Consider the following 23541-nt stretch of genomic DNA (forward strand, 5'->3'; position numbering starts at 1 on the left):
AAATATTTGAATAGTTAGACATTTTATCAGACTTATATCTTCCATTCTTTGAGAAGAATGATCAGACTTAATTTGGTTTGAAATCTTGTGTGTCTTTTGTAGGACTGGATGAAAGCTCTGCAGACATTTTGCAATTTACGAAAAACCAGTCCTGGAACATCTAATAAACGTCTACGTCAGGTGAAATGGCATAGATATTGTAGTTTTTCTAAAACTATATTGGTCAATCTTAGTGTTGTGCTTTGAGACCTTTGTAAACTGTGAATTATATATGTGTGTGTGTACACATGATGCAATATTTTGTTAAACCTGCCATAATTACGCTTCAAGAATTGGTTTCAGCTTCCATATATGACAGAATAAAACACTTTATGGGCAGGCTTCAGATTTGTTGCTCAGCACTAAGGTCTGATCACCAGATAAACTTGGGTAAAATTTTCAGAAGTGCATAAGTCCCATTTTCAAAAATGACTTGTAGGTGCTTCTGAAAATTTTACTCCTTGTGTTTGCTGTTTGTTTTTAAATGTTAAGTCTAGAATGTAGCCATCTTCCATGTGTTACTAATACTTCTGTTCTAGCTTTGAGACAAGTACATAATAAGTCATAATAGCATTTTTTTCATCTTAATTTAATTCATTGGATGAGAGTACTGTCATGGGCAAGAAATTGGCTCAGAGATGGAAAACAAAGACTAGGTATGTTAATTTTCTTGACAACTGAAAGTTGGTAGTCAGATGCCACAAGGTTCCATATTAGGAACGGTGGTGTTGAATATTATTATTATCTAGAAAAAAAAAGTGGTGAACAGTGAGGTGACAACAATTTTCAGGCAACACAAAATGTTGTATTTGTTAAGCCCCGAGAAGATTGAGGTACTTTTGCAGGACCTAACTAAGCTAGGTAAATAGACAGCAAGATAGCAAATAAAATTCATTGCTGTCAAATGCAAAATAATGCACATTAAAAGGAATAATTTGAACTACTCGTCATGAGCTCTAAATTAACTGTAACAATGCCAGAAAAAGGCACGGCCAACATTATTCAGTAGCAACAAAAAAAGCAAAGAAAACATTTGGATGCATAAGGAATAGACAAAAACGTCCTTAAAAATAGTATGCTATTTTGTACGTTAGTGATACTTACCTAGAATACTGTGTTTAGTTCTGATCACCGTACTTCAAAAAAAGATAAATAGTATATCAGAAATAAAGGGGGGGAGGGAGAGTCCAAGAGAGGTGACAGGAATGTTTAGAGAAAAAAACTTCCATATAAAGTATGTGGGAAGAAATGGCACTGTTTAGAGGGGAGACAAGTAGGTGGAGGTGGACATGATAAAGATATACAAAATAATAAAAAGTATAGAAATCCATAAATCAGGTACTTCCATTTACCATTTCTCTAAGAAAAGATTGATTAAATTGAAAGACAGTTAATTTAGAACTGGAAAAGAAATACAGCTTACACCACATATAATGAATATGTAGAATTTACTGATATAAAATATCAATGAAGTCAAGAGCATAGTAGCATTCGCTGAATACTTGTTCCTTGACTTAAGCCATCCTCTGAAATTAAGAAGAAATTTTACAATGGGCCTGTTATTCCATAATTGTTAGTTTCCAGGTTTATTGTACCTCCTTCTGAAGCTACTATTGTTGGAGATGGGATACTGCACTTAGATAGATCACAGTCCTGGTCTACTATGGTGTTTGCTATGTTTACTCTATAAATATCTGATCTGATTCCCATTGATACAAATGGGAGTTGAACTGGGCCATAGGAGTATGAAGGTTAAAACAAAGAGTGCTTAGTAGTACTCTAAATAGTTCTACATGCAAACTGGTTGAGAGTGATCTTTTTAAAATTTATCCGCACTTACGCCTCTAACAAGCTATTGTGTTATGCCTTTTGACAATATTTTGCTATTATTCCTGGACTATTTCCTAGTCTTTGTTTTTCCTTTATTTAAGTAATTGTCTTGATTTGATCAACAAATTTTAGTTTGTGTCTGGCACTTATATGTTAAAACAAAAGTTTTTTAGAGCTGAAAAAATTCATACTATTATATGTTGAGATTAAATCCTGTATATTTTCTTCAGGTCAGCAGCCTTATTTTACATGTTGAAGAAGCTCATACTCTCCCAGTAAAACACTTTACTAATCCATATTGCAACATCTACCTGAACAGTGTCCAGGTAGCAAAAACGCATGTCAGGGAAGGGCAGAACCCTGTATGGTCAGAGGAGTTTGTCTTTGAGTAAGTCTTACTCTTTTTGCATTATAATAGCATTTAAAAACTTGATATTTCTTAACACTTTATAGGTAGTGTGTTGATGATGATTCATTGAATTTTGATTTCTAATTAAAAATTGGCTAGTTGCATATACATAATCTTTCAGCCGCACATTTTTCCTGTTGCATCCTAAATATGTTTGTTTAATGTAATATAATGGTAATTGTATGGCTGCTAAAGTTTTCTCTGGATGGTGCAACTAAAGAATGGAAAAGAACAGAAAATGTGTAATTGAGCTTCTTAGTTTAATTTAAATGCCAAAGGAGTACAATATTAATCAAGATTTTTTAATTTTTTCTCTAGTGATCTTTCACCTGATATCAACAGATTTGAGATAAGTCTTAGTAACAAAACAAAGAAAAGTAAAGATCCAGATATATGTAAGTCTTATTGCTGTAAAAGAGAGAGATATATATTATAGGAATAGAGAACAAAATTGTTTTCCCTTTGCACAACTTTTATCACTCTTGTCCAGGGTGGTTTGATTTATATTTTGGTTTAAATTATCAATTTTAATAATGATTTAAATCAGCAAGCAGGAAACCTCAATTTAAATAATTGATTTTAATCATGTTTTGCATTGGTAATTTGTATTTTCCTGAAGAAAGATTGATTCTCATTGGTTGTTAGCTATCAAAATATGTTGAATTGCAACTAAATGTAATACACTGTTTGATGCTTTTTTTTTGCCTACTGGGTAGATATGCCATATGTGTACACACTTTTTTATTTAAGCAATTTTAAGAATCTGAATAAATGTAAGTTACTTTTACATTTTTATGATGTTAGAAAATGGTGAAATGTAAATTTCTTATTTACTAGATGGTTATCTTTTTATTTGTGATTTGTGGGGATGGAAATTCAGATTTGATTCAAAATGATCAAAAACGATTTAATTTTTAAAAATTAAAACTACCTTAAAAGTACTGGATACAGAAGAAAAAATGTTTATCATAAATTTTATCATAAAATGTTGCATTTAAAAGTGATTTATTAAGCAAAGGAAATATCTGTAGTACGTGACTTGAACTGATTGTGTGGTCACCATGTTCAAGATTTTAGAGCTAGTAGATCTCATCTTCTCACATCTATTCATATGCTGGAAGAGTAAAATAAGCTTTCTTGCTTTTTTCAACTCCAGATTGGTTCTTAACTTTGATTTAACTAGACATTCAGCTGAACAAGTTGAATATGAAATGCAAAAGAAATAAATAAATAAATAAAAATAAAATCTCTCTGCGCCTGCAGAAGAGGCCACTGTTGTCAAAAGTTGGTTTAGCCCTTCAACAAACTCTGATTCCAGGAGCTTAGCCAGTGACTTAACCAGTTCAGTGGTTTGACTTTATTTAAAACCTGGCAACAAATACATGCTGCTTAATATTATTTTTTATATTTAATTTAAATGATTTTAATAGATTATAATATTTTAGGCTTTAACACAGATTATGAATTTAAAATATAATTTTAAACAGTTGCACAACATAAGATAAATTTCTGCATTGCATTTTTGCAATTAATCTACATTGTTAGTGTATTCATTCCTTTGAAGTACCTTATTGACATATTAAAGCTTTAGAATTAGTATATATTCTCCATAACTGAAATAAAATGGACAATAACTTAGTTCAAAATTATCTTTTGTGCAATGTATCTCATCAGATGTATCCTAGACTAGCTATTACACTATATTATATTACCTCTCATCAGGCAAGAGGAAATAGGCTGTAAATCTTAACCCTGTTCTATAAAAGGTGAGACTCCACGTAGGCTAACTTTCTTGAACTTTCGGATCTCTCCAAGACTAGCAGTATGAAGTTTGCTTCAGTCTCTCCAGTTCTTTGCTGTTCCTTGTGGGATTATGAGGGAATAGGATGAAGGAAAAGGGAACAGGAAAAGTTAAAAGTAAAAATTCTTTAGAGAATGAAGAGACAGTGGTTTCTAACAAAGCCTCAGTACCCTATGAGCCTGCCTTCTCTCCTGTGTTTCCCTGTTCAGGGCCCCTCTTTGTCCCACTCTTGGGTCACATGCTACAGCAATCTCAGCTGCCACTTTGAGAGTTGGGAGCGGTACCCTAAGGCCCAGCACCCCCTTCGTATGCTATAGCAGCTCTCTCTATCCTAGCATATTCGTTTCCCCTTGGTGTCCACTCAGCCTGCTCATCAGTTGCCTTTTTGTTTCTTTTCCAGCAAGTTAATAGCAATATAGAATGCATCAGATTGTATCGTCCTAAAGGTCTTGCCCCAATGAGTTTATAATCTAATGGTTAGTTTTTCTTTGAATTATGACACATGTCCATTCCACTTCATGTGTGTATGTCTAGTGCACTGAAGCCAGAGGACTTATCTTTTGAGGTGGCGTGTACGCCCTCTGGACGCTTGAATTGCTAGCGGAAGGAATAAAGGAGATGGGCCACCCAACCCTCTCTCAGTTCCTTTTCACCACCTGTGGTCAGCCGTTGGTGCTTGTGTAGCATATCACTTTTTTTTTCCAGTGTCTCTAAAAGAGAAATGTTTCCTTTATTTGTTGTTGTACATAGTTCATTTTTGTATAGTTTTTGTTAGTAGTACTTGTTTTTAAAAAAATACTTGTTTTTGTTTCAAAGTTCAGTAATGAGGCATGCCTAAGTCCTACTGTTCTGGCTGTAATAACACTACGCCAATCAGCAATCCCCACTCCCTCTGTCCAAAGTGTTTGGGACATGGACATTTAAATCCAGGACGAAAAAGTTTAGAGAGGTATGATTTTGGCATCTCCTTACAGAAGCTACACTTCACTGCTCCTTGGAATCCAGTCTCTCAATATGTGGGGGTTTCAGACTCTACTTCTGTCCAGGAGCAAGCTGCCAGACTTAGAAGTATTTCTTCATTAGAGGAAATTGGAGATGATGCACCATTCTCCTTCTCAGGTACCTCATAAATGGCAGAAGAAGTCAGATGCTTTCCGTTCTTCTAGCCACAAGAAGCCCTATTCATCTACTAGGTTTAAGTCTCTAGTGGTATCTTGCAGTAGGTAGGCAGGTACCATGGTTTGAGTACAGGCTCGAGATAGGTGCTCCCTCATGATTCATACTTCAACTAGCAATGTAAAGACATTGACTCTGGCACTATCTTTAGTGCTGTTGAGACTGACTGCCTTGCAGGGATCATCTGCAGCATTGACTTTGTCTTTGATGCATACATCTGTGCCTCCTACTTTCTTGGTACCGACAATGCTGAGGTGATGTTGTGAAGGCCAAAACTATACTGGGTTCAAAAAAGTATTAAGTTTGTGGAGGATACATCCACCAATGGCTACTAGCCAAGATGGTCAGGAGTGCAATCTCATGCTCTGGGTTTCCCTAGCCTCTGATTGCCAGATGCTGGGAATGGACAGTGGGTTGGATCACTCAATGATTGCTTGTTCCGTTCATTCTTTCTGAAGCACCTGACATTGGCCACTGTCGGAAGACAGGTTACTAGGCAAGATGACTATTGGTCTACCCAATATGGTTGTTCTTATGTACGTTATGGCCAGAGACCTCTTTTGTGTCTCAGTCCCAGACTCACCGCTTCTGCAAGATGTTGAGGTTTTGACACTAGTTCCTCCTTCAAAAGCCCTGGTGTCTGTAGCCTTCTCAGCACCAACACACTCAGCACTGTCTCATGTTCCATAATTCTTGGTACCAGCTATGACCAAAAGCTTGGCTGGTGTATGGTATCATATAGGAAGACCTCCGATACTTTCTTCAGTACTGTCTACTTCCTACTGATCCAGAACCAAGTCCTCTGCCTGGTAGTGCACCACCTTGGTCTTCAAAGTACAGTTTTTCTTCCTCCAAGTCTGAGGTGGGGTTTTATACATCAAGGTCTCATTACAAAATGTCTCCAGTTGCTCCACATTCTTCCTTGTGTAATTGAGGTCATGGTACCAGTGCTTGCTCAGGAGCAGGTCCAGAGACGGAGGCTGCCTTGGAATTGAGTCCATATCAGGTCCAGCGATGGCCTTTCTGGAATGCTTTTTTGGGGTATCTCTCCAGACTCTAGATCATCTCCTAAACCCCATATCGTTAAGTTTCCACTGAGATGGCAGATTTTATTTGGTACCAATCCTGGTACCTTGCAGGTTGGGCAACTTTTACCTATAGTAGTTGGTCCATCTGATAGAGAGGTCCAACAAACTTCAGATTGGGCAGACACTATGATGCGACCTTTAAACACTTCTTCTTCTCAGGTGAGGCTACGGTCTCTGAATTATCATCCCTGTTTCCTGATGATTACAAAACATACCAAGGGCTTATGGAAAGAGTAGTGAGCTCTCTGGGTATACAAGTGGAACTGCTGCAAGATAATCCAGATAAAATCCCACAGATGAAGCCCTTCCTTCTTGCCACCCAAAGCCAAAGGAATGGACAAAAGATACCAAGTACCTTCACAAGGACATGAATATTTTTATTCACAATCAACCCTGAGATCTTTGCTAGTGGTGGTTGTGAATGAGGAGGCAAGGTAAGGCTGATCTAAATCTAGTCCCAAAGATAAAGATGCAAAAATTCCTCTATTTATTTGAGAAAAGGGGTTATTCATCCTTCTGCTTACAGTTTAGAAGCTATCTTGGCTCGTTACAGTGTTTGATTTAATTGGGGCATAATGTGTGATGGTGATTACAGTCACTGGGCGACATGCTTCTTGGATGGAATATTCCAGTATACCTACAGAAGTTCAACAAACTATTGAGGATGTACCTATCAAAGAGCCGAACTTATTTCAGGGAATACAGATTATGCTCTGCATTCTCTTAAAGACTCTGAGTTATCTCTAGGGATCTTGGGTATTTATACCCCAGTCTCTAAGAGAAAGCAGTTCTGGCCTCAGTTCCAGCAGAAGTATCCATTCTAACCATAAGGCACCAGAGCAATGTAAAAGGTGCCACAAATCTCAAAGGATGAGACCATCTTCTCCTCCTCCCTTCAGTTCTGGCTACCTCTAAACCAGCTGCATCTAAGAAGTCCATTTAACTCTTTAGTCAAGGCCAACATACTGTTCACTGTGATTTATCTTCCAATTTTTAGGTACTTGGGCCCATTTAACAACAGATCAGTGGGCACTAAGCACCATGGAACTGAAGTATACATCTAGCTGTTGTTCCCACCTCCTCTCCCCATCCTTTTTCAGAGACCATTCTGACAAGAGTGTTCTCATTCAAAAAGTTGAGTCTCTTTTACAGTTAGAGGCTATAAAGAAAATACTTCCCCAATGCTGGGGAAAGGGATTCTGTTCCTGATCCTGATATTTTCTCATTCCAAACTCCAGGAGGTAACAGAGGGAGGTCAGACTTATTCTGGACCTTTGAGACTTCAACAACTACATAAAAAAGATAACTTTGAATGGATAACCAATAGAAAAGGGACCAATAACACCCAATGAAATTAAAGCAGTCATCACAGGCCTCAAACAGGGAAAGCTCCTGGAGTTGGTAATTCAAGCAGTGGCACTAAAGGCAGGATATGCAATTTTTATTGATCAGCTAAAAAAACAAACACAAACAAACAAACAAACCCTAACAAAATATCTGTGAAAGAATGAGTGCCATAAGACTGGGAGGATGGTATCATAATGTCATTGCCAAAAAAAGGTGATCTTAGTGCACAAGCTGCATCAGTCCTGGGCAAACATATTGGCTACCCGCATGCTGAATAGAATGAAGATGATAGTGGATGAAAAATTACAAGAACAGGCTGGGTTCTGTCCATGCATATCATGTTGTGAACAATTCACTCATCTGCAGATCACTGAAAAAGCTACTGCTTGGCAAAAGCCTGTCTTAATCAACTTTATCAGCTTGAAGAAAGCATTTGATAGTATCCACAAAGAGACTTTATGGAATATTGCTTGAAGCTATAGGATACCAGACAAGCTAATCGATATAGTAAGGTGTTTATATGTTGAAAGTAGATGCACAGTAAGATCAGATACAGGCTTGGATGAGTGGTTAAATATTGTGACTGGACTTAGACCAGGGTGTATGTTATCAGTCAATGTGGTGGTGAAGCACTGGAATGGGATATCTAGGGAGGTGGTGGAATCTCCTTCTTTAGAGGTTTTTAAGTCAGGCTTGACAAAGCCCTGGCTGGGATGATTTAGTTGGGGATTGGTCCTGCTTTGAGCAGGGGGTTGGACTAGATGACTTCCTGAGGTCCCTTCCAACCCTGATATTCTATGAATGATGAGGTGGGCAACAAAAGGCATTGTGGACATTGTGAAATGGGTTAGCAGAGATAAGTCACATGACTGACTTTGCCAGTGACATTGCTTTACTAAGTATCATGTGGAATGGAATGATTGCCTTTACATCAGAGGTAGAACAGGAAGCAGCAAAAACCCTGTTGGAAGGGTTGGACATCCCTGTTGGACATGTGGTCAAGCAGAGGTGTCCACGCCAAATAAAGCTTAGTTTTGAACACTGTAATGAGCGGAGACTTGGCTTATGACACTGGGCAACCAAAGGTGATTGAAGGCTGCCCTTCACAGATTGCTGAAGAAGATACTACACGTTTCATGGAAAGACAAAATAAATAAGAATAAGGGAGCTGACAGAGCAGAACATGTTAGAAAATATTGTCACAGAAAGAAAGCTCAGATAGTTGGGACATGTACAGCATATGGAAGACAGGAGACATGCAAAGCAGGCATTGAATTAAGTACCTGAGGGTGGAAAGAGAGAGTGAGGAAGGCCAAGGAAGAACTGGAGAAGACACTGACAGAGGGTATTGAATGTGCTGGCATCACCTAGTTGTACTTCTTCCTAGCGAAGACTATAATCAATGGAAGAACTGGGCTGCCTAGTGACACAGGAGGAAGTAAGGTAAAGATGGTTACCCTAGCATCTGTCATTCCGGCCCTAGATTCGAATGACTGGTATGCTGACCTCAACTTAAAGGATGCTTACTTCCATGTGGCCATTCACCAAGATCACAGGACATCTGTAAGGTTTGTTATGGCAAATGTTGGTTATCAATTTACACTCCTTCCCTTCAGCTTGTCTGCAACTCCTCAAGTCTTCACAAAGTGCATGGAAGTGATTACAGCCCATTTCAGGGAGGCAGGCATCTAGGCAGGCATGTCATTTGAATGACTTGTAGTTTCAGGGTGATCCATATATTAAGTGGAGATAACCATCAAGAGATCCAGTCCCTCTTTTGTTCACTTTTGTTTGGCCTGTTGATCAATAAGGACAAGTCAGCCCTTCTCTGTGTGCAGAGCTTGAATTCATAGGCATGATTCTCAGCTCCATCACAGCAAGGACATATTTAGCTCAAGCTAGGTTTCAGGAAACTTTGGACTTGTACAAATATCTCAAGGTATATGCTCATACAATGGTAAGGAATTTTCTGCAAGCTTGTCTACATGGTATGGCCAAGCACAATATGTGTGTGTGGGGGAGTGATTTCTAGATCCTGCTGATACTCACTAAAAGTTATTGTGCTTTAACACAGTGCTGTTTAAAGTGTATGATGGAACTTTTAATGTATCGAGAGGGTGGGGGTCTTCCTGAACCAGTTCAAGTGCAACATGTTAATGCACTTTAGAAATTTCACCTCCCTGGTGTGCATTGCTTCACTGTGTCGACAAACCCTGAGACTTCTGAGACACATGGCAGCTTGCACGTATGTGACTCAGCATTCCAGACTTAACCTTAAACATGCAGAGGTTGTTGAAGTCTGTTTACTGTCTCTCACATCACCTGCTTGACATGCCAGTTCACGTGCCTCCAGGTGTCTTGTCCTCCCTAGATTGTCGGATGGATCCTGTGACTGTGTGCCAAGGGGGTTTCTTTCACCCCAGCCCTTCCCTCTCATGGCTTTGGTGACAGGTGTTTCCTTTCGGATGGGGAGCTTTCCTGGGAGACTTCCAGATTCAAGGGCTTTGGTTGGATCAGAAACTCTCTTCACATCAGTGTTTGGGGATCTTTGAGCAGTCCACCTAGTGTGTCAAGTATTCCTTTTGCACGTCAAAGGATGTCAGCAGGACATTCAGTAGAGATCACAAATGGTCCTTCAGAATGTACATAGCAAAGTCCATTTTTCAGACGTACGGAATGCCAGAACTAGACCCCTTCACTAAAAAGGAACAGGAGGTGCGATCTGATCCATGGCAGTTCACAGGCCAGGGTACCTATTGGATGCCTTTCTGCTGTCCTGGAAGGGGAAAGTTCTATATGCTTCTCTCTCTCCCAGCCCCATTCCTCTCGTCGTAAGCTCAGGCAGGATCATGCCATTCTAATTCTGATAGCAACAGCCTGACCATGGCAGTATTGGTTTTCAGATCTTTAGAATCCCTCCATTCTGAATCCCATATGTCTGCCTTAAGTCCTGGACATAATATCACAGAACTGCAGCCAGATGATGCATCCCAAACCTCTTAACCTCCATGTTACAGCTTGGATGCCTAATGGTTAACGCCTCAGGAAACAGTGTATTCCCTAGAGGTTCAAAACATTCTTTTAAATAGCAGAAAGCCATCCACCAGCTATACTTACTTGATGAAGTGGAGAAAATTCTCTGTATGGTCCCAGCAGAAAGATACTCCTCCTTTGCAGACTTCCAAACAATATATATATATTCTGGATGATCCATCTAAAAGTGAAAGGTCTCTGAAAGTTCCCTTGGCAGCTGTTTCTGCATTCCATCCTACTGTGGAGAGGAAGATGTTTTTTTCTCCCAACCCCAATAACTTCTTTCTTTTTGAAGGTGTTAGACAGACTCATCCCACATTTAAGAGACCCCACGACTTTTAGGGATCTAAATTTGGTTTTGTCAGCTCTAACAGACACCCCCTCTTTTTGAACCTCTGACGAGTTGTTTGCTTTCTCATCTCTCAATGTAAGTAGAGTTTCTGGTGACTATTACCTCCACCAGGAGAGTGACAGAGCTGCAGGCCGACTCTCATATTCTATAAAGAAAGTCTGTTTACATCCTTAGCCTAAATTTCTCACTGAGGAGGTGACTGATTTTCACCTAAATCAGACTATATACTTCCAACTTTTCCCCCAAAGCCTCATTCTCATAAAGAGACTTCATACTTTAGAGATCTGCTGGTCATTAGCTTTTTATCTGGACATGACTAAACACCTTTGTGTGTCCCCTCAATTTTTCATCTCCTTTTCTGACAGAATGAAGGAGCAACCTGTCTCCTCTCCTGGATCTCTTCCTGTATTCTGCTGTTATGAAATGGCTAAGGCTTCTACACCAGAGAGAGTTTTAGCATATTTTACAAGAGCACAAGCTGCCCCAGCTGCTTTCTTGGGTCAGGTACTCATCGGTGACATTTGCAGGTCTGCAGTTTGGTCGTCTGTTCATACTATCATGGCTTATTATGCTTTCTCCCAAGCTTCAAGAGATAATGCTAGATTTGAGAGAGTTGAATTGCAGTCCTTGTTCAGTTAGATTCTGAAACCTTCCTCCATCTTGAACTGCTTGCAAGTCACCTGAAGTGAAATGGACATGTTCAATCATTTGAAGAAAAAAAAATGGATACTTACCTGGCATTGCACATATCCATTCCATGACCCTCCCTCCTTCCTTTCTTCACTGGATTACAGCAAGAAGGTATTGAAGGGGACTGAGGTAGCTCCATCCCTTTTTACCTTTTGCTAGTAGCATGAGAACATGGAGGACATATGTGCCCCCCCATCGGACACTTCGGCTGTGATGCACTTGATGTGCACACACCTGAAGTAGAATGGACAAGTGCAACAAATCTCAAAGAACAGCAGTATCAAAACAGGTAAGTTCCCGTTTTGTTTCAGTAGAATAAAATGCTTTCCAGTTGGTTTCCAAATGGTTTCCAGTTGCCCAGGCTCAGTGTTACTTCTCAGCTTTGATGTGAGTCCTGCTGTTCAGTCTGCCACTTTGCAGGCACAGTTTGTGCCTGTCTGTAAGATAGCTCATCCCCCTTCCTCCCACCTCCCTGCTATTTGTTCTCTATCTGCTTCCCTCACTTGCTGTCCATCTGTGCTGTTCATGTTGCCTTTACTGCCTGACGTATTCCTTTGAAGGTTAGCTTAGAATCCTCCCAAGAACTGCACTGAGTACATTCCTGTTCCAGCATGTTCAGACCTACCCTCCCCACAGCCTGAACACTTAGCTCTCAGAGCAGGTTTGCGTTCTGCAGAGCAAGTTTCCTTTTGTGCAGCAAACACTAGTATCTCCTTCAGTCCTGGTCTCTCCCTCTTTGAATATCTTTACAGGCTCTTTAACCCACCTTTTGAGCTGCTTCAAGATGTATCCCATTTGGAAACTGCTATAGAAAATTACATTGCTGCCATTTAGACACTTCAGATGAATAAGAGGTGATTCTACAATCACATAATGCACTCTATATCCATCTGTATTCCCTATCCCCAACTCTTTCTTTAAATACACATTGATTTAAGATGCATGACTTGCCTCAAAGGCCCAACACATGTATAGCTGTCCCTCTTAGAATGAAACTGAATTTGTATCAGATGAGCCACCATCAATGGGAGAATTCTTCTAAATTAACTGACTCACTGAGGCTCCATAGAACTCCTAGCTTCTTTGGTCTGGAAGCTTACTATCTCCCTTTTCCATCAGCTTAAAACAGACTCTTCCTGGAAGGCTGTTCCTCTTAAATGAAGCTGTTTTGGAGGTAGTTAACCAGGAGAGGAGTCTGACAAGGTCGTTAGAAGCTAAGATAAACAGGCTTATAGAAATGTAGTTCTGGAAGGGACCTTGAGAGGTCATCTAGTCCATCCCACTGTGCTGAGACAGGACCGAGTAAACGTAGACCATCCCGGACAGATGTTTGTCTAATCCATTCTTAAAAACCTTCAATTTCACAACCTCCTTTGGTAACCTACCTATTCCAGTGCAAAATTGCCCTATAGTTAGAAAGTTTTTTCCTAATACCTAACCTAACTTTCCCTTGCTGCAGATTAAGCCTATTACTTTTTGTCCTACCTTCAGAGGGCATGGAGGACAATAGATCTCCATCCTCTTTATACTAGCCCTTAATGTATTTGAAGGCTGTCATCAGGTCCCCCTTCATCTTCTTTTCTCAAGACTAAGCTTGCCCAATTGTATTAACCTTTCCTCATTGGTTAGGTTATCTAAACCTTTTATTATTTTTGTTGTTCTCCTCTGGACTCTCTTCAGTTTCTTTATCTTAAAGTATGGACCCCAAACTGGACATTGTACTCCAGCTGAGGCCTAACCAGTGCTGAGTAGTTTGGAACAGTTATTTCCAGTGTCTCACAACACACCTGTTAATATACCCCAGAATATTAGCTTTTTTCATAGCTATATCATATTGTTGGCAGTTTGTGATCCACTGTAACCCCCAGGCCCTTTTTCAGCAGTTACTACTGCCTAGCCAGTTATTCCCATTTTCTATTTGTGCATTTAACATTTTCTTCCTAAATGTATTTTGCATTTGTCTTTATTGAATTTCTTCTATTGTTGTCTTCTTGTTGTTTTCAGACAGATTGTCCAATTTATCAAGGTCATTTTGAATTCTAATCCTATCCTCTAGAGTGCTTGCAACCCTTCCTACTTAGGTGTTATCCACAAATTTTATAAGCATATTCTCCACTGCATTATCCAAGTAATTAATGAAAATATTGTTTATTTTTGGACCTAGGACAGATTCTTGTTAGACTCCACTAATTATGTCCTCCAAGTTTGACAGTGAACCATTGATAGCTACTTTTTGAATATGATCTTTCAACCAGTTGTGCAGTCACCTTATACTAATTTCATCTAAACCACATTTCCTTAATTTGCTTATGAGATGTCATGTGGGACTGTGTCAAAAGCCTTATTAAATACAAGATATATAATTTTTCTGCTTCCCTCATCCCTGGCCAGTCAAATACGGAAATTAAGTTGATTTGGCATGATTTGTTCTTGTCAAATCCATGATGGATATTAAATATCACCCTATTCTTTAAGTGGTATCCTTGTTTTGTTCCAGAGGCAGATGTCTCTATGGTAGATTCCCAGGGATGACCCTTAATTAAGTCTTCACTTCCCCTGGGTCTGTGGCTTTGCTCCTGATTTTTGTGACAACTAGGTGAATGCTTCTCTGAGAGTCTCAGGAAATCACAGGTACCCACTTTGAGTTGATGTCCAAGATCCTTCTTTGGATCTGAGCAATGTTGCTCAGGCAATAATAGATTACTTGAGTTGCAAATGCTATAATTCACCTTCTGGAGGAATCTTTGGATGTCTCCTTTGAGGCCCAGCCAACAGGTCAGGTGGCATTTCCACACTGTCTTTTAAAGCATGGATATGGTGTTGGAACAGTGAGAAAAGTAACAGGCTTCTGTCCTCCATGATCAGAAATAGCTATTTGTGAGAAATAAAAGAAAAAAAAATTGAGGCAAAAAAATTTTGACTCCAGTGAATTCTGTCCCATAACTCAAATCACCTGCAAGCCACTTTCCCCTTTCTCTCCTCTAGTAGAGATAATTTTCTATATTGCCCTTTTCATGTATGTATCTCCTCTCACAGAGAAGGATGATAGTCTTATCAGTAACTGACAGGGTATTCTTTACCCATATCTCTGACTGTTAGGCAAACTGCTGAAGGGATAACTCTCAACATGTGAAACTTATTTAAAGGTAATTTGGTTTTCTGTAGTCTTCTCTTCCCTCTTTTTAGGGCAAGGAGGAAGTATCTAACCTCAGAGAGGTGAGTAGAACCTCTCCTTACGTAGGACAGGATGATTGACAGTCTTTTTTGCTTACTGGTAGGTGGACTCTTATGGCATACTTGTGCTTTTATTTAGGATGGAGAATAGGAGGCTATCTTACCTCACATTACCACTAAGTAATTCCCCCTTATTAAGCACTTACTGTGTGCAGTATAAATGTATTTTCCCAAAGAAGCTTTCAGTCTCTCTCACACGCTTTGTGCCAAGCTGCCAGGCAGCCATTCTGGAGTCTAGGAATCACTGGAGGGCAACGGTGCTCTTATCACCTCACTTTCCCTCAGTCATTCCACTAAAATGCTCCCTACGCTAGAGTGTGAGTTATGTACTGCTGGTTCTATTCCATGTGTGTTTTCCCCAGTCAACTAGTTAAGACTGTTTTTCCAGCAGTGAAATCAGACTGAGTGGCCAAGATCTGGCCTCTTACCTTGAACTATCAGAAGTTACAAGGCTAAGAAACTGATGCGATTTTTTCAGTGTTTTAATTCTCTTGCCATAAGGCACAACAGTATGTGTCAAAAGGTGAGTGTAAACACAACAGTTGTTTCAGAATAGCATTTTAATATTTATTTTAGTCTTTGTTTTTGGAGTTTGCACATTATGAATATTCATTACACACAATTTCATAGTTATGTTCTCTTTTAAAGAGCCTGTAGTGTATTCATACATCATTTTGCAAAACATTCAATTGGGAAACAGTTCTGTTTATTCAATACCTATTTTCTGTATTTTTCTGACTCCAATTTGTGTTTAAAATCTATATGTATGTGTGTAAACATATGTCTGGCTTAAAAAAAAAAAGTGAAGAGTTCCATATTGATGCTTGAAAAATCTAAACAAATAAAATGTATTGCTAAACTTCATCTGCTTCTGCTTGTTCCCCACTGAAAGCTACAGTGCTCTGTCATAATTGCTTTTGGTAAGGATTATCATGGAAAAATAACTTTAGGTCAGGAATAAGATCAGTAGCAGATGAACTATTTAGAGAGCTAGATACACAAATCATTTAAAATAACTGTCATCTTGTGTTTTCATTTGGATGAAGATGGCATACACTATTTTTATGTGTAGAAAGAATCAACTATTAGTGTTTCATCATAAAAGGATAGATTGGAAAGGAATACATTTCCTTTAAACTAAAAGTAGCCTGTTGTCCAGTACAGTGATCCAGTACAGTCTCTACAAATCGCACCATTCTTAGCAATTGTTGCTAGGTAGGATAGATTTATTTTCCTTTAAAGCTAATTAACACGTATTGTATGATAGAGAGCAACTGCTCTGGAGTCCCTCTGGTCATGTCGTTCACTTGGATTTTAAGTCTAAGCATCAGGGCTGTAGTATTTAAAGTTTGAGCTGGGGAGATGTTCTAGCTTGGAAATGCTACCACAATCAAAAGAAAAATGAGAAACTTCAGAGTAAAGCCTTATTACCTCACTGTTCCCATCAAGTAACGTAAGGTGCTTGTACACTTCATCTGACAATAACAATATCTGTGAATCAGCAAAACCAAAAAATGAATATTGAACCAAAGTGTGCATAAATGACTTGTGAAGATGTTAAAATTTTGACTCTGCACTTGGGGAGAAAATATTCTTGAAAATCCAAGATTCATGTAAATAGAGGATTATGCTTACCTGGCTCAAAGAGATCAACCTATTCACACTCGCAGTAGGCAACTAGCCAACTAGAAGATGAAACATCTCACGCATTACCTGCCTGAGTTGGATAAATGGATTATTCCATATCAGCCCATATCAAGGCCAGTGAGTACTAGCATTGCAACTGGAAGCTCCCAAAGGATGCACAGTGGAGGTGATAGTATTCTGTCCTGTTACCTTGATATGTCAAAAGACATAGTACTGCAAAAATGGGGCAAGGTAACGGCCTGTGATTATTATTATTACTTACATTACATAGCACCATTTGTATATATGATGTTTGGCAGAGAAGTAAGATGACAAGTTTGTTCCCTGAGGTGCTTACAGTGGAAAAATAGACTTCTCATAATGAGAGAGAAAAAGAAACAGATACCTGCATGGCAGGTCCAGGCAGTCTGACAGAAACTTGGGCTATGCCTCTTAAAACATCACAGGAGTATTTATGTAGGATGTTACCTCCACCTGGTGTCTCTTGAGGCCTGTCAGTGAGGAATTGCCTTTTCAGGACAGCCAACACTCATTCTTGAAGTAATTAGCTAGTAGGAAAGGTGCTGCATCTTTCTACCAAGCTGCCAGGTCAAGGAGTTAGTTGCTGTGACTGGCAGTGGATGGACTGGTAAAGGTCATTATTCTGTTTTAGTTCTATTGATTAACTTATGTTCCTTGCATGACTTCTTAGGTGGTGGTATAATTTATTATTCATATTAAGATAGTGCCTAAAAGCCCCAGTCATGGACCAAGGTCATTGTGCTATGTACTGTACAGAGACTCATTCTTTCACCTTTTAATGATTTTACCATTCTTGGACTGACTTTTGACATTCACCTAGGCTGTCAGATACATGTGGGAAGGGACCCCTTTGTTTTCACTGATTATAGTGCGTAGCATGGTGGAACTCTGATCCTTGATTGGTGTTACCAGATATTACTATGATAGAGATATAAATAATCTGGGTGAAATTATAGAAACTGGGGGCCACAATGGTTACCTGAAGAGAAACGCTTAGTGTGAAGTGTCTTATTTCTTTCATTAAAAAAGATAATTTTCTAACTTTAGCACCTCAGCCTGGTTTTAAATGATTTTTTAATTTAATCCTAAAAATAATAAAAAGTAGGTGTGTGACATCCATGGTGTTATGCTGATTTTGTTTTAGAGAGAGAGGAGAAAGTTTTTGTCCTACTTAACAGCTCAGTAAGGTAATGTGAGAATGAACAGTGTGGAGGAATAAGCACAGGGTTGAGAATCAGGAGGTCCAGAGTTCTAATTCTAACTCACTGATTCACTGTGTAACCTTGAGCAATTCACTTCTCCTTCCTGTCTCCCCCTTTTATATGGATGATAAGCATGAATTTGTTAATGTCTATTTAGTGCTTTGAACTGGTAACACATTCTAAGTATTACTCCAATCTAAAGGGGTTTATTAAAGGTGTAATTTGCCAGAGTAGAAGTATGGAATTCTAACTTTTGTTTTATTCATAAACTTATAGTAAAATGCAGTGAATGAGATAAGTACACTTTGAAGTAAATTAATATTTTATATTTAATACTAGTGCCATCCTTGCTGCAAGTAACTTATTCTGAACAATGTTTTTCTTTAAGTGTTTATGCGTTGTCAGTTAAACCGGTTACAGAAAGGACATGCAACAGATGAATGGTTTCAGCTGAGTTCCCACATACCATTAAAGGGTATTGAACCTGGATCTTTGCGTGTCCGAGCACGATATTCTATGGAGAAAATCATGCCAGAAGACGAGTACAGTGAGTTTAAAGAGGTATTAAGTTACTTTGACAGTTTAATTTTCCTTGGAAGTTATTTAACATGGAAAATTAAAACATTTCAAATATAACCCACTCAATTAAAGTAATTGTCCAGCTTGGCAGTTTAACACTGTATGAAGGCTAATATGTTTAGTATTTCGAGGCTGATCTTAATTATACACTCCTTATGAAATTGTTAATGCACTACTCACCAAGCATATATAGTGGTATCTTCGCAAGATAACTCTTGTCAGTTTGTCTGCTAGAATTCTTGATGTTACAAGGTTTAATTTTTTCTGTTTAGCTGATACTACAGAAAGAGCTGCATGTAGTCTATGCCTTATCATATGTATGTGGACAGGACCGAACACTATTGGCTGGCATTTTACTGAAGATTTTTCTTCATGAAAAGCTTGAGTCATTGCTCTTAAGAACACTAAATGACAGGGAAATAAGCATGGAAGGTACAGTACAAATATATTAATTCTGAATTTCGTTTACTAAAATGTTGGAGAGAAAATTATAGTCCAGCACCAATTTTTCCCACTTTGTGAATAAATCCAGCTGTTAAGTGTGCATAACACTTGCATGTGGAATTTTTTTCTTCCTCCTCCATTCCTCCTTTAAATTGAATTGAAGTTACATATTTATTTCATAATGGCAAAATATTATTTCTTCAGATGAAGCTACAACCTTATTTCGTGCTACCACGCTGGCAAGCACCCTTATGGAACAGTATATGAAAGCTACAGCAACAAGTTTTGTTCATCATGCGCTGAAAGACTCTATTTTAAAGATAATGGAAAGCAAGCAGTCTTGTGAGGTGAGAACTTGGATATATCTTATGTTCTGAAATACTTGGCTTAATTGAAGAAAAGATTATTGTGTAGTGGTTGTTCAGTTCCATATTTTGTCTAAATTACTAGCTTTAAGGGAATGTTAACCTTTCTGAAATTAAATTCTGATTACATTAGAAATAGAACTTCTCATGAAAATGTTTTCTGTATTTGGTACTTTTCCTAAAAATGTATTTGAAAAATGTGCCCAGCTCTGCTTTTCAATGTACATTTTAAGGTCTTTTTTAAAAATTGGAGCAATTGTTCTTTCATAATAGATTATAGGTTATTCTGAAGCGATAGCTCATCTCCCTCCTAATTTTGAGAATTTCCAGTCAATTCAAGGAGTGATTAGTCAATTTTTGAAGAAAGTTTTTATTTAAAATGTCATTGAATTAATTACTGATTTTTTGCTTATCCATGCACATTTATTTAAACCTATCCTACTAATTGCCTCTCTTCACCCAGTGACTTAAATATAAAGGGATGAGTGAACCCATCCCTAATGAATTAAAATAAATTTTGAGTTAAAAAAAATGGATAATATTGAATGTTTTTACACTTAGCGTTGTGCACACACTGTTAGAACTCAAGAGTGTTGCCCCTCCACGTTTTTGTTTGCCTGCCAGCATTGAAGCATAAGTTCCAAGAGACTCCACAGCCCTGAGGCTTATGTACAGCAACACAGTGTTTTACCGCCATGCCTCAAATCTTAATGTTTAATTAATCTTGTAGGTGCCTAAATCTGTTTGTTGGTATTTTGGAAAAGAAACTTCATTTAACCTGCTGATTTTTCTTTTTTGTAGCTAAATCCTTCAAAGTTAGAAAAAAATGAAGATGTGAACACTAACTTAACTCATCTGCTAAGCATACTTTCTGAATTGGTGGAGAAAATATTCATGGCTGCAGAAATATTGCCTCCGTAAGTTACTGCTTTGTATAAATAGCTGTTCAGATTCAATCAGAAATTTAATTTTGCATAATTAGCATTGTTTCTTACAAAAATCAGTGTAGCAGCATGCCCTATGCTCATCTATTATTGTAAGATTAATTTCCTCAGTTTTTGGGGCTGTGTTCGAGCACATACCAAATTTCCTCTGCGTGACAGAAAAAAGCAAAACAGTGTATGCTAAAGGTTGAATTCTATTTGCTGCATAAGTGCCTCCTGCCAGCTCGTGCACGAATTAGCTATTAAACAGTGGTAACTTTTTTCTTCCTTCCTTATTGAGGAAGAGTACCATCATAACTGTTAAGGAAAAAACTGGTTAGGGGTGAGGAAGGATAAAAGTGGCAAAATTTGGTGTTCCCATCATGGAGACAGGGATTCTCAGGCTGCTGTGGTGGGACTAGAAATTAGGAACCAATTATAAAGTGGCTGAATTGAACACAACCTTTTCCCCACCTCTTCCTGATGAAAAAGGAGATGTTATGGCATCACTAAAACACTATATGGCTGTGGTGTGATGACACTTTAACTGTGAAAATATCTGTACTGATCACCAGTGCTGAAAGTTTAAATAAGAGGTGTAGTTTTGGCCTTTTGACACCACTAACTTAGAATTGAGATAGTCGTAACACAAGTTCTACTTGAAATTTAATATCCTGCACTTACTCCATGGCTTAATTGTAAATCAACTTATCTAAAGTTGTCAGCATTATGTGCTTTTTATCTTCTTTAATCAGTTTATTAGTTTACTGCGTCACTAACAATTAATAAATCATAAGCAGGGTCCTGTATTTATCCATGGTCAAATACCACTGACATTTTTATTTTATGTTAGTGATAGTTTCAGCTGCCATCTTGTGTTCTCTCCTCCAAGGAACTCTAATTCTCTATTATGTGTGTAACAAACTGGAAGTATTTGCCTGGAACACCTCGCTTTGTTTTCAGGTGTTCTTCTTGGGAGAAGGCTAACATCCTGATGTGATCACTTCTAAGCACATCTGTATGTCCCCTTGAATTTAAATGGAAGTTCCATTCACCAAATTAAACCTTTCATATAATTATTTTTTTTAATGGACAGGAAACACAAACAAATAAGAATTAAAAAACTAAGTCTTTAATCAATCCCATTTGTTCTTTGACAAAATGAAGCCGTACTTGAAAGCAATGATACAAATCTTGATGAAGTACCTATACAAAGTATACACAGATGTAACCTTATGTTGATGAAAGGCTTTCTATGGTATTTGTAACTGCACAGCTCCTATCATATATTATGGCAATAAATATTTAAAATTACTTAATGTGTCAAGGCTATTAACTCTCCTATTTTGACAGGACATTGCGATACATTTATGGGTGTTTGCAGAAGTCTGTCCAGCACAAGTGGCCAACCAATACCACAATGAGAACCAGAGTTGTTAGGTAAGCTGCTTGTCAGTTCATTTGTTTGCATGTTATAAAAGTTCTTATATTGAGGAAGTGACACGCACTGTTAGCACGCTAGTTAGTTCAGCTTGCAATGCCAAGCAATGTCAGCATCTGTAATGGATGACGTCATGTAAGATCATTGTAATATCTAAGCACAATGCTTAAGCTAAGGATTGAGGGCCTGGTTTGAGATGAAGTCACTGTAGCGATGCTGTTGTAAAATGGTGTAGGCAAGAGGCAACAAATACAGCCTTGAATATTGGATTTTAAAGCTTCCAAATAATGCAACAAAATGCAAGTACATTCAGATTGTTGTGTTACTTTCCTTTTCATGTATTTAAAGAGGAAAATATCCTTTAGCTGGATATGAAAAGAGACATGAGATTGATATGCCTTTGAAACAATATCATTCTATTGTGTTAATGTTTGTGGATATCAGAAAATTAACTTACTACCTCTCCGTGGGCTGTGTAGTAATGCAGTGCAGTCTATTTAAGACTGGTCCACTTATGATTGTAAAATACAAAAGATAGTTTCTTAATCAAACACACAGATTCATTATAGTCTTGTTATTGCTTAAATTTTACAAGGCATTTTTTTAAACTGCCAAGCAAATGATTGTTTATCAGGATGTGTAAAATCCACTGTCTCCAAGAGTTAAAACAGGCACAACAATAGTTTTGCACAGATGTTTAATTTCACTGCCTGTGCACTAACACATTATCATCTTTAATATGCTTTGAGGTAACTGATCAAGATGCCAAACTTACGGGGAAAGCTCTGTGGTTTAGAATGTGAAAGAAAAATGATTACTGATCATCTTCTGATTAAAAAAATATATGAAAGCAGCTGTTTGCAGTACTCTGTCCTTTGCTAGACAGATGGCTGCAGAAGTGTAAATCTCAGTCTGGGTGCAAAGGTCACAAATCTCAACCATTTGCATGTTTAAGTGCTGACTCAAATCTAAAGGAAGTTCTGTATTTTCAGATCCATTTTAATATTTTTGACTGAGACCTCTTTTTTTACTGCTGCGTTCTTTTTGAACCTCTGGGATTTAAGGCAGAGAAATGTAGGGCTGAAGGGAGACATTAGGAAAAGGATTCCTTTTCCACATTGCTGCAAAGAGAACTGTCCTAGGAAATGCAGCATTTGTTCTTGTCAGATTTGCCAGTTCATTATGTTTCAGAGAAGCTCAGTTGCTTGCTTGTAATTTAGAAAAACAAATTGGTATGGATAATAGCAGAAACATTCAGAGTGGTTGAAAAACTAGAATCAAAACTGGAAAAAAAATAAATGTGTTTTAGATAGGCTGCATCATTAGGGACCCGATAGTAGAGGGACTAAGGAATGCCTTAGGAGGAATGTCTAAGGACTTAGTGGTTTTGACGCTATTTTTCCTCAGTTGTTTGACCTTGGACCTAAAATCTTGGGCTGAAAAGTGGACAAGGGAGAATCAACTTCATGTACAGCATCATCTGACAATGTAGAGGAGGCAACACTGCATTTCTTCCATCCTCCAAACGAAAGTTTGGTGGTTGAAGCAGTGATGGACACAAGAAAGACCGGATGCACCGATAATGTTCCAGAACACTCAATGCCATTAGTGATTTACTTGGGAGCTGAACTGACCAATACTGAGCTGAAATACTCAGCTTTGGACTGGAAAGCCAGGCTTTCATGGCTAAAGGCCCTTTTGTGCTTTGGAAGGTGCTATCTGCCTTAGTCATGTGCTTTCCCCAAACAAGCATTGGGAGCTCAAAAACCCATGCACAAGGGCATAGACCTGGCCCAGCATAGGAGCAAGACCAGTCTTCACTGCAGGTGTGATAATAGCAAGATATTCTTAATTAACAAACATATTCACAGCATCTAAGATGACTAGTTAAACTGTTTTAAAGAGATTACTCTTTCCATA

The 23541-nt window shown here is 38.3% G+C and overlaps 1 protein-coding gene across 2 annotated transcripts in view; it reads left to right on the forward strand.

The window, feature by feature from the left end:
* Nucleotides 1-23541, forward strand: part of RASA1 (RAS p21 protein activator 1) — a 126848-nt gene that overhangs the window by 83922 nt on the left and 19385 nt on the right. For both annotated transcript variants that reach the window (XM_050944812.1, XM_050944811.1), the window contains exons 13-20: nt 103-180; nt 2100-2257; nt 2597-2673; nt 18258-18430; nt 18721-18880; nt 19097-19239; nt 20059-20174; nt 21534-21620. In XM_050944812.1, coding sequence (XP_050800769.1) covers nt 103-180; nt 2100-2257; nt 2597-2673; nt 18258-18430; nt 18721-18880; nt 19097-19239; nt 20059-20174; nt 21534-21620 — 992 coding nt within the window. The remainder of the gene's footprint in view (nt 1-102; nt 181-2099; nt 2258-2596; nt 2674-18257; nt 18431-18720; nt 18881-19096; nt 19240-20058; nt 20175-21533; nt 21621-23541) is intronic.

The sequence above is a fragment of the Gopherus flavomarginatus genome, chromosome 3 (assembly GCF_025201925.1).
Source record: "Gopherus flavomarginatus isolate rGopFla2 chromosome 3, rGopFla2.mat.asm, whole genome shotgun sequence".
In the NCBI taxonomy this organism is placed as follows: domain Eukaryota; kingdom Metazoa; phylum Chordata; order Testudines; family Testudinidae; genus Gopherus; species Gopherus flavomarginatus.